The 15,641-nt window shown below is 37.0% G+C and overlaps 1 protein-coding gene across 1 annotated transcript in view; it reads left to right on the plus strand.

Annotated features, from left to right (window-relative positions):
• Nucleotides 1-12,942: 12,942 nt before the first annotated feature.
• The window catches only part of LOC122639074 (QWRF motif-containing protein 6-like), a 36,509-nt gene continuing 33,810 nt past the window's right edge, over nucleotides 12,943-15,641 (plus strand). Inside the window, exon 1 of the mRNA XM_043831911.1 lies at nucleotides 12,943-14,268. Coding sequence (XP_043687846.1) covers nucleotides 12,976-14,268 — 1,293 coding nt within the window. The 5' untranslated portion in view covers nucleotides 12,943-12,975. The remainder of the gene's footprint in view (nucleotides 14,269-15,641) is intronic.

The raw sequence follows: 15,641 nt of genomic DNA on the forward strand, positions 1-15,641 counted from the left end.
AGCTCTTCTCAGCCCAGCTCCACTAAGCAAAGCTCCCCTCAGATGGTAACCAGATCTTCTCAGGCCAAGTCCCCTCAGCAGACCTCCCCTCAGATGGTAACCAAATCCTCCCAGCAGAGATCACCTCAGATGGTAACCAGATCTTCTCAGGCCAGGTCCCCTCAGCAGACCTCCCCTCAGGTGGTAACTAGATCCTCCCAATAGAGATCCCCTCAAATGGTAACCAGATCTTCTCAGGCCAGATCCTCCCAGCAGACCTCCCCTCAGGTGGTAACCAGATCCTCCCAGCAGAGATCACCTCAGATGGTAACCAGAGCTTCTCAGACTAGTTCCCCTCAGGTGGTAACCAAGTCCTCTCAACAGAGGTCCCCTTTGCAGAATGTTGGTGTCAAGGTAGCACTATTAACTGAATTATCATTATCATTTTCATTTTAGAGTTTTGTACATAAAACTTGAAATTTTACATATATGTTTTGTTGATGCAACTGTAGAGGAAATCAAGGTGTGATACACCAGATGATATATCATCATCTCAAAAGGCAGCCAGATCCTCACAACAGTCATGTACAACTGTACAAAATGTGATTCAGCAAAAGATGGCAACCAAGGCTATGATAGAGAAGGCAAGGAGAGCCAATAAAGCTACCAAATGAAATGGTGAGTGGAGTTGCTGTGTAGGACCAGTCTAACTGCACAAGATGTGATTTACTTTGATGACATGATTAGCTAGTTTAAATAAATGCCTGAGTTCCTGCATTGGTAAACTGATATTTATTTTTTCCATGTACAGTTCAGTTGTTGTCTAGGAGCAATCCATGGAGCTGATAAGTTACTGTGTTGGAGGTGCAGTGTTTTGGAGCTGATGTGTGTTGGAGCTGAAGGTTGGAGGAGTTGAAGTGGAGTTGCAGTGTTAGAGTTGAAGTGGAGGCTATGGGTTGATTTATGGTTCAGCAAGTTCTATTGGATTTAGTTGGAAAACATTTTGTAACTTAATGGTTTGACTTGGATTTTTACTGGTTTTACTTGGATTTGGATCAACATTTGGTATTATGTTTGCAAATCCTGTTTTAAATATGATGTATTGACCAATGTGTTTGGAAAACAATTACCAATGTAATGGTTTGAGAATGGTTTGACTTTTTATCCTAAATTTAGGTCATTGAGCATTGCAGATCACTACTTTCCACCCCTACTTTTTATCCTAGATTTTGGTAACTACATATGCATTCTACTCAAACAATAAGAATATTTCTGGAGAGAAGAGGTGGCCTTCAGTCCTTGTCTTCTGGTGGATCTTTTCCTGTATTCTCAGTACTTTCCATGCCTTCATCTACCTCCTTACCCAATTGAAATCCAGAACACTTTCTATGCCTAACTGAATTAAAATATGCAGCTTATAGCAATGACTTCTACATCTTCTACCTTTCACTCATTATATTACCAGACAATCTTGTATATGTGCTCAAGACTAGGCCTTCAAATTCAAGCATGGCTGAATCAACTACTGCTGTATTAAACCTAACATAAAATCTATTGAAGTTGGGGTTTTTAACCACAACAAAGTAAAGTGTCAAGAACACAAAAAACCATAACATTCCAAATACAATACACTAAAATTCCAAATGCATTCATTGAAAGCAAATTGTTCATTCCATGTTTATGAACACCCCCTTCCCATACATTAGGTGAAACTCCCCTTTCCATACATTAAGTGCCCTACCCCATACACTCCATCATATTTTCATAACAATTATAGCAAAGTTCAAGACGAACAACGCAACCATCATTTGACAAAACATCTTCATTGCAGCATTTGACTTTTCCAACTCAATCACTCTATTCTTGAACCTACAAAATTCTTCCTCCTTTTGTTGCTCCATCCTTTGCTGTTCTTCTACACTAATGACACCCATAGTATTTGTTGGACGTGGCTGTGGAGCTGGAACATTGGTGAGGCTACATTGACTTGGTTCACTCATGATATAACACCATTGGAAGAAGTTGCAGCCACCATTATTTTTGTCTGCACAGTTATAATATAGCCTATTTGGGTTATCTGTTGAGTTCGAGATCCTCACAGCAGCTTTTTTCCCACAAAAACACAGCTTGTTCTCAAACTTAAGGTATCCTGAATAGCTCTCATTGACACTACCAGAAGACATTATACCTGCAAACATAACATCGAATCTAAGCATTAATAATAGTCCCATCAAGGAATCAAAAGATCTATTCCATGAAGAACTGATAATGAATTACTGGAGAACAAGGAGGGAAAAGCATATTAACCAAGCAGAACCATATCCCTACAATCAAGACTCCAGAACTCCACATATGTTTTAACTAGTCTCTCTTGTTTTGTGTCTTGCAATCCTATCTGCTGGGCAAAATCTGAATCCTATTTCTATGTTAAACCAGATTCTAATACATTCACTAACTGTTTTCTCTAGCCCCAACAGTAGGGCTGTAGGTATTCATTTGGGGATAAATTAATAGAAGTTCTTGGAAGCATCACACATTTGTTTGACTCAAAGAATTTCCCCTTGGATAGAGAAGAAATCTTTTATACAAGAAGATCTGCCACAAAGCAAAATAGAGTAGGTTATATTTCAGTATGACAAAGAATTTTGCCTTAAGATCCTTGAAAGCATCACACCACATTTGTTTCAAAGATCAGATTAGCTTCATGGTGGATGAAATGTTTAACAATCTTATTATGAAAAATAATTGAGGTATGGTTTTATGTGCGGTCCAGTTAGGGAGGCCTCCCTGAATGGCTTCAATATCTACCATGTGTCAGATAAAGTGGTGACCAAATTTGGTGACAAATATGGCACCATACCCCGCACTCATATGTCAAATTCCAGCCAAACAAAGTTGGCAATATGAACAATCCTTCTAAAATTTATTCGAAAATCAAAATTTTGAAAATTGTTGCAAACAAGGGAACATCAGAAGAGATAAAGAGAAAAATGCCAATATATGGGATACATAATTGAATTTTCTATGATATTACACAGCCTTTTTTTCTGCCAGGTGGCAAATTTAGTGGTGTCAAACATTGTGGACAGGCAATGGTAAGGTTGCTCCTTCAGTCTATTGTGACCAAGTGCTCACTTCGAGTCTAGAAACAATTTCTCACTGAGATGCAGTCACATTTTTGAGTTTATAAACTTTCAAATTCCAAATTTCTGGATAGGGTGGTTGAGTCTCAAGGAATGGAGCACCTAGTTCCCTTCTAAGGCTGTGACCCAAATATATCGAAGGCTGCAGTCGGGCTTCTCTTAGAGCCTAATGTTACTTACAGATTAAGAAATACTCCCTTCAAATTTTCAAATTTCTGGATAGGGTGGTTTGAGAATGGATGAAGAAATTCAAGGAAATACTTACAGATGTTGGAGTCGCAGGTTAAACCAAGGTTGGAGAAGTTGGAGAAGATGGAGAAGTTGCAGTCTTAGAACCCCCTTTTCTCTTCCCTAAACTTTATCGAAGTTGCTGGTGCTCTAACCCCCTTTTCTCTTCCGGTGTGGCTCGATTAAGGGAACAACACAGTGCTCAAGCAGGTTCTCGGCCAAGAATGGGAGGAAGAAGAGTTGCAGCTCTGCATTTGGGATTTTCTTCAATTTCAAACCCTAAAAATCCCATAACGAATTAGTCATTTGTGAATCTCCAATGGAAAGGGCAATTCCGCCAGTTCACTTTCAATCCCTAATGGCAAGGGCATTTTCGTCAGTTCAAGTCTATTTTTTTACAGTGTTAGTCATGAACTGACGAAATGGACCTATCTGTTACCGTTTGCAAACCTCAGGGGGGTATGCAGAATTTTCCAAACCTAGGGGATAAAAATATCCTTTCGTTAAACCTTAGGGGGGTATGTGTAAATTTCTCTTTATTTTTTTTTTGGAAAAACTATGTTTACCACCTCTGTAATTTGAATCTATTATGTCTACCACCTTATAAATTAATTTATTACATCCATACCCCTGAGAGTTAACTCTTTAATTTTAGGAATGAAATGACAATTTTACCCTTTCTTAACCCACACTCCACTCCTCCCCTGTTAACGTCCATCACCCTTCCATTGCTACATTGGAAGACCGCCTGTTGCTACGGAAAGATACAGAGATTGTAAAATAAAACCTTGAAACTAAAATTAAACAAATGAAATATATACTAAACCCACTACCCAACACACAGAACCACTAAAATTGGGAAATAATTGCATAGGGAAAGACCATTCCACCTTTCAGGTCAGAACGTAAAAAACCCAATAACCTAGCAGAAAGCCCCGGTGTCGGTTAGTGACAGCGGCAGGGATCCAGCGGGTTTTTGTCGGATTTCGTTCATTTCTCGGCAGCGTTTTAAGCTTCTGATCTCGAGTATCATGCTGAAGTGAAACAAGTTATGAAATCGGACGGCTGACATGAAGGGATCCGGAGCTCTCGTTGCATCGGTCATTGCCGCCTCGACCGTCACTTTCTCTTCCCCTAGCGACCACGACGTAGCCGTTTCTCCCTATCGCGCCAATGAGGGTTCTTTCTCGAATAATGACCGAGGGACTAATTCGAGCAAGCCTTCAGTTAAGGGGAAATTCGCTCCTAGGTTTGATGGCTTGAGATTTATGAGACATTGGTGACGGCGCACAGATAACAGAAAGCGGAAGAAGGGAGGAGGAGAAGGGACTAAGGAGAGGGAGCAAGAGAACTTTATGAATCTTATTTTTGTTCACTTTTCTTGGATTTTTAAGCAAAAGAGATATAGGTCTAATCGACCCTTCAGTTTCAATCCAAAGTTGATTCATTGTGGCGTGATTATTCTTTTTGATCCTTGCAGTTTTGATCCGAAATTCGATTTATTACCTCCACTGGTTTAATACTTATTACACATCTTTAATAGAAATGAGAAAAGTGAATCACATACGCACATTAAGTTCATCCTTCAATTTGAATTTTATTCCATCTGGGATTCATTGAACAACAAAAAAACAAAAAGGGCTAAATTATACGTCATCCCTGATTTTCAATTAAAACTCAGGTCATCCTGGTTTTTTAAAAAACTCAAATTACCCCTTCTACAGTAATGGTGTTAATCTATTGTTAGTTATTAGTGTAAAATGATTATTTTACTTTTGTACTAAAACATTATAATTATATTTATAATACTATCCTTTTTTCATCTTCAACCTAAAATACTCTACCCTTTTCCTGCAACTCCGCTGGCGGCACCGCCACCACCGCCTCTGCTTCGCCCTAGCCCTGTGGTCCATTTTGATGGTTTTGGGAAATAGAGATGATGGAGATTTTTCAGTGGTTCAAGCAGGAATCAAACCATGGTAGATCTGAAAGGAGGCTTTCACGAGTATAAACGAGCCGTTTGGTGGTCCAAGTACTTGGTCTCCTCTGGTGCAGAGATAAAAGGAGAGGGTGAAGAAGAGTGGACTGCTGATTTGTCTCAGCTGTTCATCGGGAGTAATTTTGCTTCCGGGCACCACAGCTGTATCTATCATGGGATATACAGGCAGAGAGACGTGGCCATCAAGCTCATAAGCCAGCCTGAGGAAGACAAGAAGTTGGTTGTGCTGTTAGAGAAGCAATTTACTTCAGAGGTTGCGTTGCTCCTTCGTCGCAGGCACCCTAATATCATCTCCATAAGCTCTTTGTTCTTGAATCTCTTCCCCTGTATTGAGTTGCTCCTTGGCACCCCTAAAATTTGCTCAATCTTCCTTGGAGGAGACGGATAGGGAATCCCTTCTCATCTTTCCTTTTTTCAAATCCTAAATGATTTGGGGAAGATGAGTTGTAGGTTTTTTCTTGCAACGGCATTTTTGTAAAGGATTATAGAGAGGAAGTTGAATAATACCATGTGACAACTACATCTCTGCTGTTATCGAACAATTCCTCGAGTGCAGAGTGCAGAGTGCAGATGCGATGGATCAAGTGCTAACAAGCAAAATCTGTAAAGAATCTCTCGACATCTAACCACCAAAAGAAAAGAAGATGGAGTCACCGTTCTGTTCTTTCATCCGAAAGGAAATGGGTAGGTGAAAAATCTCTTCGAATACGATCGCGAGGAGTTTGGATTTGCGGATTATTGAAGAGAAGGTGGATTTGAGAAGGGACTAGAGAGGGTTAAGAAGGGAAATCTCTCAAGAGAGAAGCATAAGAGATTGAAGGAGTTTTCGGTCGGTGAATTCAGGGGAGATGAAAGAGCTTGCAGAAGGTCATCTCTTTCTTGGTGGGAAAGCTTGAGGTGGAATTGCCATGAAAGAAACAGAGAAAGTTCGAATTCAGGTAGCAGTCTGGCACAAATTGCAGTTCAATTCGATTACACTGATGATGGGCAGGGTTCGTTTATGGAATAAATAAAAAATAGAGATCAAATTTATCGATAGATAATAATAATCTGTCTGGGCATAATGGAGTGCTTTTGGGGTTTTGTAGAGGAAAGGCAAAAAAAAAACATGTTTTGAAAGAGTCAAAGAGGAAGAAGAAGAGAGGAGAGTCTAATATGAGTTGCAGGGTTTTTCTTGCATCGGCACCGGGAGTGATGTGAAGCCCAACGGTAAGGCAGATTCCAATTGCAATTGCTTGCACCTCTTTCGCTTCTTCTCTGATGCACTGCTTGACTGGACCGGCAAAGATTGAGTTTCCGGTGAACTTTTGCTTGAGAGTGAGTTGCAGGTGTGAGGAGGAAGAGTATGAATTTGGGGTTTTTAGTTATAAAGGTAAAATCGTAAATTAACACTAGTCAAGGGTAGTTTAGAGATTTAAATTTATTTAACTTGCTTACATCATCACTTAACAACATAAAAGTAACGTCGGGGACTAATTTGTCATTTTAGAATCTAAACTAGAGGTGATTTGAGTTTTTTCAAAAACAAGGGGTGATCTGAGTTTCGATTGAAAATCAAAGGGTGATGTGTAATTTACCCAAAAAAATTTGCAAAGAGAAAAACCAACCCACCTTTTGAAATTTCAGGAGAAAAAAACCCCTGAATTTTCCCCTTCAATCCACCTTTCTCTCTTTCACCCTCCTCCCGTCACAGAGGGTTTGCCCAATCTTTCCACCCCGCAACCATGTATCAGTTAGGTAATCAAAGCTCTGCCAAATCCGTAGCACAGTGAGGCGATTGACGAAGATAGTCATAGAGGGAGCAACAGCGGAAGGGGTCTTTAGGGCTACTCCGACAACAACAGGGGACTCCGGTAGCGAGAGGAAGGAGTGAGAGAGGAGAGAGAAATCAGTAGGTTAGGCTTCAAACAAATGGGGGTAAATATGTAAAATCACGTTCATTAAGGGTATTATGGGCATTTAGTTAATATTTGGGTGATGACTTCAACACTTAACTGTTCTAATCTAACGGTTAGGGTACTATTGTAAGATTTTTCCAAAATAAAGGGGAGGCTTTTGAAATAAATAAATTTACAAGAGTATAGACATAATAGATTCAAACTATAAGGGTGATAAATGTAATTTCTCCCCTTTTTTTTTTAAGAGTTTTAATTCGAAGTTGTGTAGATCTAGCTACAAAATTTTAAGAATAGTGAGTTGTCCTCAAGGGGATTCATTCTCTTGGGATAGGATGAATAGGAGTGGCAACCTAATTTAGGATATACCACCCACATTGAAAACATATCGGTTTCAAAATGTTTTGAACCAGCCCTAATTTAAATAACTTTTGAAAATAAAACAAATGCAATTAAAATTTAAAAGAAAGATGCATATTCTAAATACATATGTAGGTCTCTTTATTAAATTAAACACATATCATGCTATAATCTAAACAAAAATCAATAAGAAAATAAATGAAAAATGAGATGATGACTTTCTTGTGTGCATTTCTACGAAACATTTGACTCTCTTTGGCATAGTTTATAATTATATTTAGGGAAAAGTTTTCATACACGGTCGTGTAAACCGTGTATGTGAGAGGGTGAGAGTTTCAAGGCATTAATTAATGGGTGGGGATTTATGACTTTTCCAACTCTTTGTGAGAGACCCTCTCACATACACAGCTTACACAACTGTGTATGAAAACTTTCCCCTTATATTTATGACTTATTTATGAATAATCAACTATGAACAATAATCATTTGGTTACTACTAGGCATAATAGATTATATAATGAAAAATAGGTTTGGTATGCTTATGTGAAAAATATATTATGTATTATTTATTCATACATATAATACAACAAAAGCCTTTATTTATATTATATAATATAATATTATAATATATTGTATTATATAGTACATATTTACAATTATCCTAATTAATTATATACTATACCGTTACTCTAATTTTATGGACCTTTACAATTAAATGTCTATCATTCAAAATAAGCCATTAACAAGTCTCAAAATATGGATGAATGGAAGTTTAACTCCTAAAGAAGCACTTCTCGAAGTCACTCTCTCTACATGCACAAGAATACGACGGTGATTAAAGTCTACTATAATGACAATAATATAAAGGAGGTCTCGTGAAAAAATTAGATCAACAATTTAATGAAAAAAATAATTCCACTTCTCATTCTTGTTACTTAATACTTATTTAATATGGGGAAAAAAAATGAAAAAGTCATCTTATTCAAAACCCCTTGGAGAAATCTGGATCTCTCCCACTTCAAATTGCAGAATGTTTCAATTAATTTTTTAAAAGTTATTGTATAAATATAATCTTAATTTATTAGTTGCTTGAATCGATATAATATATGATTGATAATATCAACACAAGTAATTTTTTGTTGGTAAAAATATCAGCATAAGTAAGTTAATAGATATATTTTGCAAGTGAATATTTTTATTTAATTTCAATAAAAAATATTTGAGTGTAAAAGAAATCAATTTTAAAATAGAATAACATGCTATATGAGGCATAAGTTCGAGTATCATAAGTGTTTCTTCATAGGAACACCCATGAATTCTATCAATTACGATTTTATTTTGTCACATTCCAAGAATTAAACAAAAATTGGATTGATCTTGTGCAGATGAAGTTTCCTTAGAGTTATCCATTGATATGACATTCTTATTTTAATGAGAAATATAATTAATTTTGAGAAGGATAACAATGACTAAAGTTGAATCGCTAACAGGATAAATAATAAAAGCATTAGGAAATAAACCAGACACTTATTTTTAGGATTGAGGGACTTGAACCTTCACGATTTATTTATATAATTTAAATGCATTTAGTTTGTTCTAGGCATTTTCTTTGTCTTTCATTTAATAAATTCCTACATGTGCATTTGCACGTGCGAGTTTACTAGAGAGAGATCGAATGCCTACATGTGCATTTGCACATACAGATGTCTATCCTGCTCTCTCTCTCTCTCTCTCTCTCTCTCTCTCTCTCTATATATATATATATATATATATATATATATATATATCATATTATTATATTATAAAAGTAAGAACTCAAAAGTCATGGCAAATCTTTTCATACCAAAAATGCCCTTCAACAATATCAATAAACCCAAAAAAATTGTCCCTCATTCTCTCCCAAAAAATAGCATTCATTAATTGCCATGCTTTGTACCAATCTTATCTTCATTTCCTAAGATTTTTCCATTCTTCAAAAAAAGAAAAGAAACGAGTCTATGTACATTGACATGCTGTACAACTCGCTCTCCCAAAAAAAAACAGGGTTCATAAATTGAGAAAATAAAAGACTTTTCCCAAAAATTTGTCCCTCATTCTCTCCCAAAAAATAGCATTCATTAATCTTGAGTAAAAAAAGACTTTCCCAAAAAAAAAAAAAAAAAAAACGAGTCTATGTACATTGACATGCTGTACAACTCGCTCTCCCAAAAAAATAGGGTTCATAAATTGAGAAAATAAAAACTTTTCCAAAAAATTTGTCCCTCATTCTCTCCCAAAAAATAGCATCCATTAATCTTGAGTAGTTTTGGAACCCTAAGACTTTTTCATTCTTCAAAAAAAAAAACCTCCCCATTGTTTAAAAAAAAAAAAATAGAAACGATTTTTCCATTCTTCAAAAAAAGAAGAAGAAACGAGTCTATGTACATTGACATGCTGTACAACTCGCTCTCCCAAAAAAATAGGGTTCATAAATTGAGAAAATAAAAACTTTTCCAAAAAATTTGTCCCTCATTCTCTCCCAAAAATAGCATTCATTAATCTTGAGTAGTTTTGGAACCCTAACACTTTTTCATTCTTAAAAAAAAAATACTTCCCCATTGTTTAAAAAAAATAAAAAAATAGATCGTGTATGTAAATTGCCATGCTTTGTACCAATCTTATCTTCATTTCCTAAAATTGTCCCTCATTCTCTCCCAAAAAATAGCATTCATTAATTGAAATGCTTTGTACCAATCTTATCTTCATTTCCTAAGATTTTTTCATTCTTAAAAAAAAAAAAAAAAAAAAAAAAAAAAAACAACTCCCAAAAAAATAGGGTTTATAAATTGATAAAATAAAAGACTTTTCCCTTGTTTTTAGGTAAGTATATGTAAATTATAAAAAAAAAAATTAAAGACTTTCCCCTTGTTTTTAAGTAAGTATATTTAAATTATAAAAAAAAATAGAAACACGTGTATTTAAATTGCCATGCTTTGTACCAATCATATTTTCATTTCCTAAGATTTTTCCATTCTTCAAAAAAGCAAACAAGTGCATTTGCACGTGTAACTTTACTAGTATATATATATTTGGTAGAACAAAAGTCTCCCTCTCTCTCTCTATATATATTAGAGACGGGGTGGGGGTGGGATGCTGTAGGAGAGAGAGAGAGAGAGAGAGAGAGAGAGAGAGAGAGAGACTTTTGTTCTAATGTTCGATAATTTTACTATTTTACCTACAGTTAAGTAGCAATTTTGCACATGTTCATTAATAGTACCCTCATGAACAAACATTAACAGTTTATGACAATAAGTCATAAACAACTCTCGAGCTATAAATTTGTGTTTATATTGGTTTATTTTAATAAGTAATAGGGATCATAAATCATACCAAACACATCTATTTATATTTATGTGTTAGATAAACATAAATTTAAACTATACCAAAGATAGCTTAAAACAAAATAATTTATAGGGAAAAATAATGTCGTCCGATCGCGTGGCTCCTATGTCCAAAGGCCAAACACAAGAGCTCGCAAATTTACCCCCACCCTCGTGAAATATAAAAATCCCATTCATGTTGATGCCCTTGCATGCACTGTCATTGGCCTCACACTAGTGTAGGGGCTACACGACCACACAATGATCTCTCGCCCTAATTTATATTTATAACAAATTAGACGTCAGTAGACTAACACATGATACTGAAACAAAAAAATTTGCAAACACGAATTGATTATAGCAATGCCATAAGTGCTAAACATCCATTTTTTTTTTTGGTAACAAGTGCTAAACATCCGGTTTACTTTATAAAAAAAATCCAAATAAACTTTCAAACATTCTAAACTAACATGAATCTAAACACATAAGATTAAGCTATGAAAAATAATATGAGAAATTCAAAATTAATTAAATAGTAAAAATGCCTTCATAATGCATGATTCCCTAAAAAATTACTAGAATGCTCTAAAAACAGTGGCAAGTCATAATAATTTAGGAGAAACTTGATGAATACCTATTGATGTTAATTAATATGAGGTGGGGTTGTGGGGGAAGGCAAGGTCATTGGTGGTCATGTGGGTGGTGGCGGACGGAGGTGGGCTGCTGAGAGCTGTAGTGGGGGATGGGAGAGGATAGGAGTAATTTAGAAAATTTAAATTACCAAGGAAAAAAGAGCATAGTTGAAAAACTAGGTTTTCTGATTGGACTCGCCTTTTAAAAAAAATTGGTGACTCGGCATTGTCAAACCCGATCAAAACGAGTCACGTTTTTTTTAAATTTTAATGCAATAAATATGTATAAATTAGTAAAAATCAGAAAATATGGGAAAACAAGGAAAAAAAAAAATAAAGGAATCACATATCATTTCATTTTGAGTTCATACCATTGAACAAGAGAAGGGAGTTGAGGAGTTTGGGTTTCGTATTGTTTTATAATATGGATTTAATATTTTACTCAACTCAATTTCTAAGTGAATCGGTTTTGTGGTTTTTAAAAAAACGACTATACTCGTTGAGTTTGTTATGAATCAAGTAAAAATATCAAGTCTTATTTGACTCGAACGATTTATTACTTTGTCTCGCCATTTTTTACTTTGACCTAGTCTACATGACTCTTTACCAGGTTTTCCAAAATTTTAGTTCGACGGACGGTCGCCTCCATTAAAAACCAAATTTCCAAATTCCAACTATAAAAAAATAAAAAAAAAAACTTTACTTTTACTGAAAAAATAAAGAAACAAAAAAAAATTGAATTAAGTTTTCCCCCACCCATAGAGGATGGTTCACCCACCATCCTAGGGGTGAATCACTGTGAATTGGATACCAGTCACCATGAGTCGAGAAATTTATTAGGATAAAAGAGTTTGAATAAATATGAAACAAGTAAAGGGAATGGTAGTGATTACCCCTAAACCGAAACCCAAATCTAGGTAATCTTGTAAATTTCCCAAGAAGTGTCTTTGTACAGCTGGTCTGCAGAAGGCGACCGTTAGAACTTAGAACTTAAAACTTAAAAAACATATGGGGGAAGTTTTCATTTAAAAGAAAAAAAAAGGGCTTCCCCATCTAACGGCTAGTTTTATCGTCAAACGAAAACAGAAAACTCTATTCATCTTCCTCGTCCGAGTGTTGTGTATCCTGTCTGCACTCCTCATCTCTTTTCATTTCAGAGATGAAATAGTTCTGAGCTCAAAATAAAAAAGCACCGGATCCACCAATCCTCCTCTCCAGGTTTGGAGTCGTGGTCTGCGTAGAGATAGATTTCCGACAAAAGTGAGAATTGTGAAGGCCAGCGCAGGGTAGTTGGGTCTGGCCACTGATTTTCAGTCATAAGAAGGGAAAATAGATCGGGTAATTTGGTCATTACTGGTTGCTGTCCGTCGATTAGGGCAAATGGATGAAACAACCTCTGAAGTATCTTTGATGTTGCAAGATCAGCAGCAGCCGACCAATACTATCACCACCACCACGGCCGCTCCGCAGCTTCATCGTAGACCTCGGGTGAGGGAGGTCAGTTCTAGGTTCATGTCTCCAGTCGTTTCTTCTTCATCTTCTGGTGATCTTCACCTCCCGGCTTCCAAATGTTTCAATCCCAAGCACGCCATGTCATCCTCCGTGGAATTTCAGCCCAGGCAGAATCAGCAGCGCTCTCAATCTGTGCAAAGGCGGCACGGTGAACTGGAACCGTTGTGCTGTGCGGACGAGAACAGACTGGATACAGCGCGGAGCATGGAAATTCCTCCTGGATCTCAGAATAAAGCAGTCACACTGCAGCGGAAGCAGCGACCAGTAAAGCTCTTTAAGGAGAATGGAGGCGACGCAGAGCATCATACGCAATATCCCGACGCAAGCCACCCGAAAACCTTCAACAACAGCAGATTCTTGGGAAGAAATGGTAGTCTTGTCCGTTCGAGGCCAGACACACCGATGGTGCGTAATGTTGACAGGACAACGCCTATATCAGTTTCGTCGAATCAAAGTTTTCAGCGGTCCACCAACAACATTGGCGTCAGCTCTGTGGCAACCACAGCTGCCGCAAAGCTTGTCCAGTCGAGTATTGGGAATAAGCCCACCCCCGCGGTCTCATCCGAGGTTGCACCTTCTGTTGCTGTGAGATCTTCTACCTTGCAAGAAGATGATCAACATTTTGAAACCCTTTCAGAAAAATCAACATCTAGCGATTACTCTGGATCCGAAACATGCAGTATTTCTCATCAAGGTGGCACATTTATTAGTCCTACAAATCCATTGCAGAACTGCAAGACACGGTCAATTCCAGATTTCCGTTCTTCCATGCCAGAGGCGGATTTGTTGCCTACTATGTCCACCAGACTGGTGAATGGCCTTGGCGACTGTTCCAAAACCTCTGCTTCCCCTTTCCACCGTTCTTTGATTTCGACACTGCCAAGTTGCGTAAACTCCTTATTTAGTCCGGCCAGGCCTATCTACAAGTCAGCATCTCTTGTTGCCTTGAAGCCTAATCCGATTTCTACGAAGACAAGTATTTTCCTTCCACCACACCCATCAAACACGAAATTGGGACCAGAGGCAAGAAAGGGAAGGAAGGTTTCGAGTAATCAAGAAGACGTCCACGCCCTACGTCTGCTTCATAACCATTATCTGCAATGGAGATATGTGAACGCAAAAGCTGAAGCCGTGATGCAATCTCATAGGACTGCAGCTGAGGTTAGTGATCATCTTCTTCGTCCTCATTCCTCCCCCTCCCCCAAGGTTGTCATTCTTTATGAAAACTCCCGATGAAGCATCAGGGACCGAGAGTCCATCATATCCGTGTTGTGGTCTTCCCTAATAATTTTGGCCGTCAACCTTTCAATCTGCGTGGGGCACTTTTTTTATTCCTACCTATGCAACACGCTTTGGCTTTCTCCGAGGTGTCATTCAGTGAATGATTTTGTTCCATGGAGATGGCTGAGTGCAGCATATTTGGAAGAAAGATATCATTTGACAAACAATTAACGGAGAAAAGAAATTGGGCATGCTAGAAGTAAGTATAAAGAAAATTTGGGTATAGTTATAAAAACCACTGGAAGCACGTTTGATATATCAAGAAGTAAACGAAAGAAATGCTAACATACATGCCCACCTTAAATAAACCCAAACAACAGTTACGGATAGTCAGAAACTACAAATATTGACTTTGCTTAGTGTGATTATATCTATGTGGAGATTTAGAGCCACCGAGAATCAATCAGAGCTTCTACCAAAAAAAAAAAAAAAGAATCAATCAGAGCTGATCTGTCCAATCCTAACCTCTGGCCTAAAACTGCTTACAATAACTCAACTTGTATTTGGTTGGGAGGGACAGGCTGTTTCATATGTTAGAAACAAGTTAGTTAAAATATGCCAGCTTGTTAAGTTGGTTAAGTATGTGGGGTTTCATTCTGTAGGAATGGATTTAAAATGCACTTTCACCTGCAACAAGAAAGTGGTAGCCAGCTTCCAATCCAAACCCCACCCAAAAAAAAAGACAAGAAAATCCGAACTCACATTTTCTTACACATTTACACATAATGTTATGGTTTAAATATGGATCCAATACTTAAAAAAAATAATAATAAAAGAAAAAAGTTAGATTATAGACAAGAACACTCGAAGTTACTTCTTCTTTCACTTAATGATATTAAGCTTGGGTAGGAAAGCTTTATTATGTTTGTCTCAAGCTCTATCCATTATCCTTATTGTCCCCCAAAAAAATTTTGGGGGACCAAAATGTTTCAAAGCTACTTGGTTTCTATTTTCTTTTCCCAGTATGTATATATTCAGGAGTGTTTTGATGAGTACTGCCAAACTTTTTGAATTTCATATAGAGTTTAACATCATGACATAAGTATTGCACATATTTGTTGATAAATTCTGTAGATCATTTTATTTTTTGATAAATATCCATAGATCATATTAATATTCTACATGTTTTTCTCAATGGTTCCATAAGACGATATATATTAACTTTTAATGCTATAACATACTGAAACGTCAATCCACATTTACTGAGTTGGCTTTCCGGGTCCAACACTCCAAAGTTGAACATCTGCTGTTTA

Source organism: Telopea speciosissima, chromosome 9 (genome assembly GCF_018873765.1).
Source record: "Telopea speciosissima isolate NSW1024214 ecotype Mountain lineage chromosome 9, Tspe_v1, whole genome shotgun sequence".
In the NCBI taxonomy this organism is placed as follows: Eukaryota; Viridiplantae; Streptophyta; class Magnoliopsida; order Proteales; family Proteaceae; genus Telopea; species Telopea speciosissima.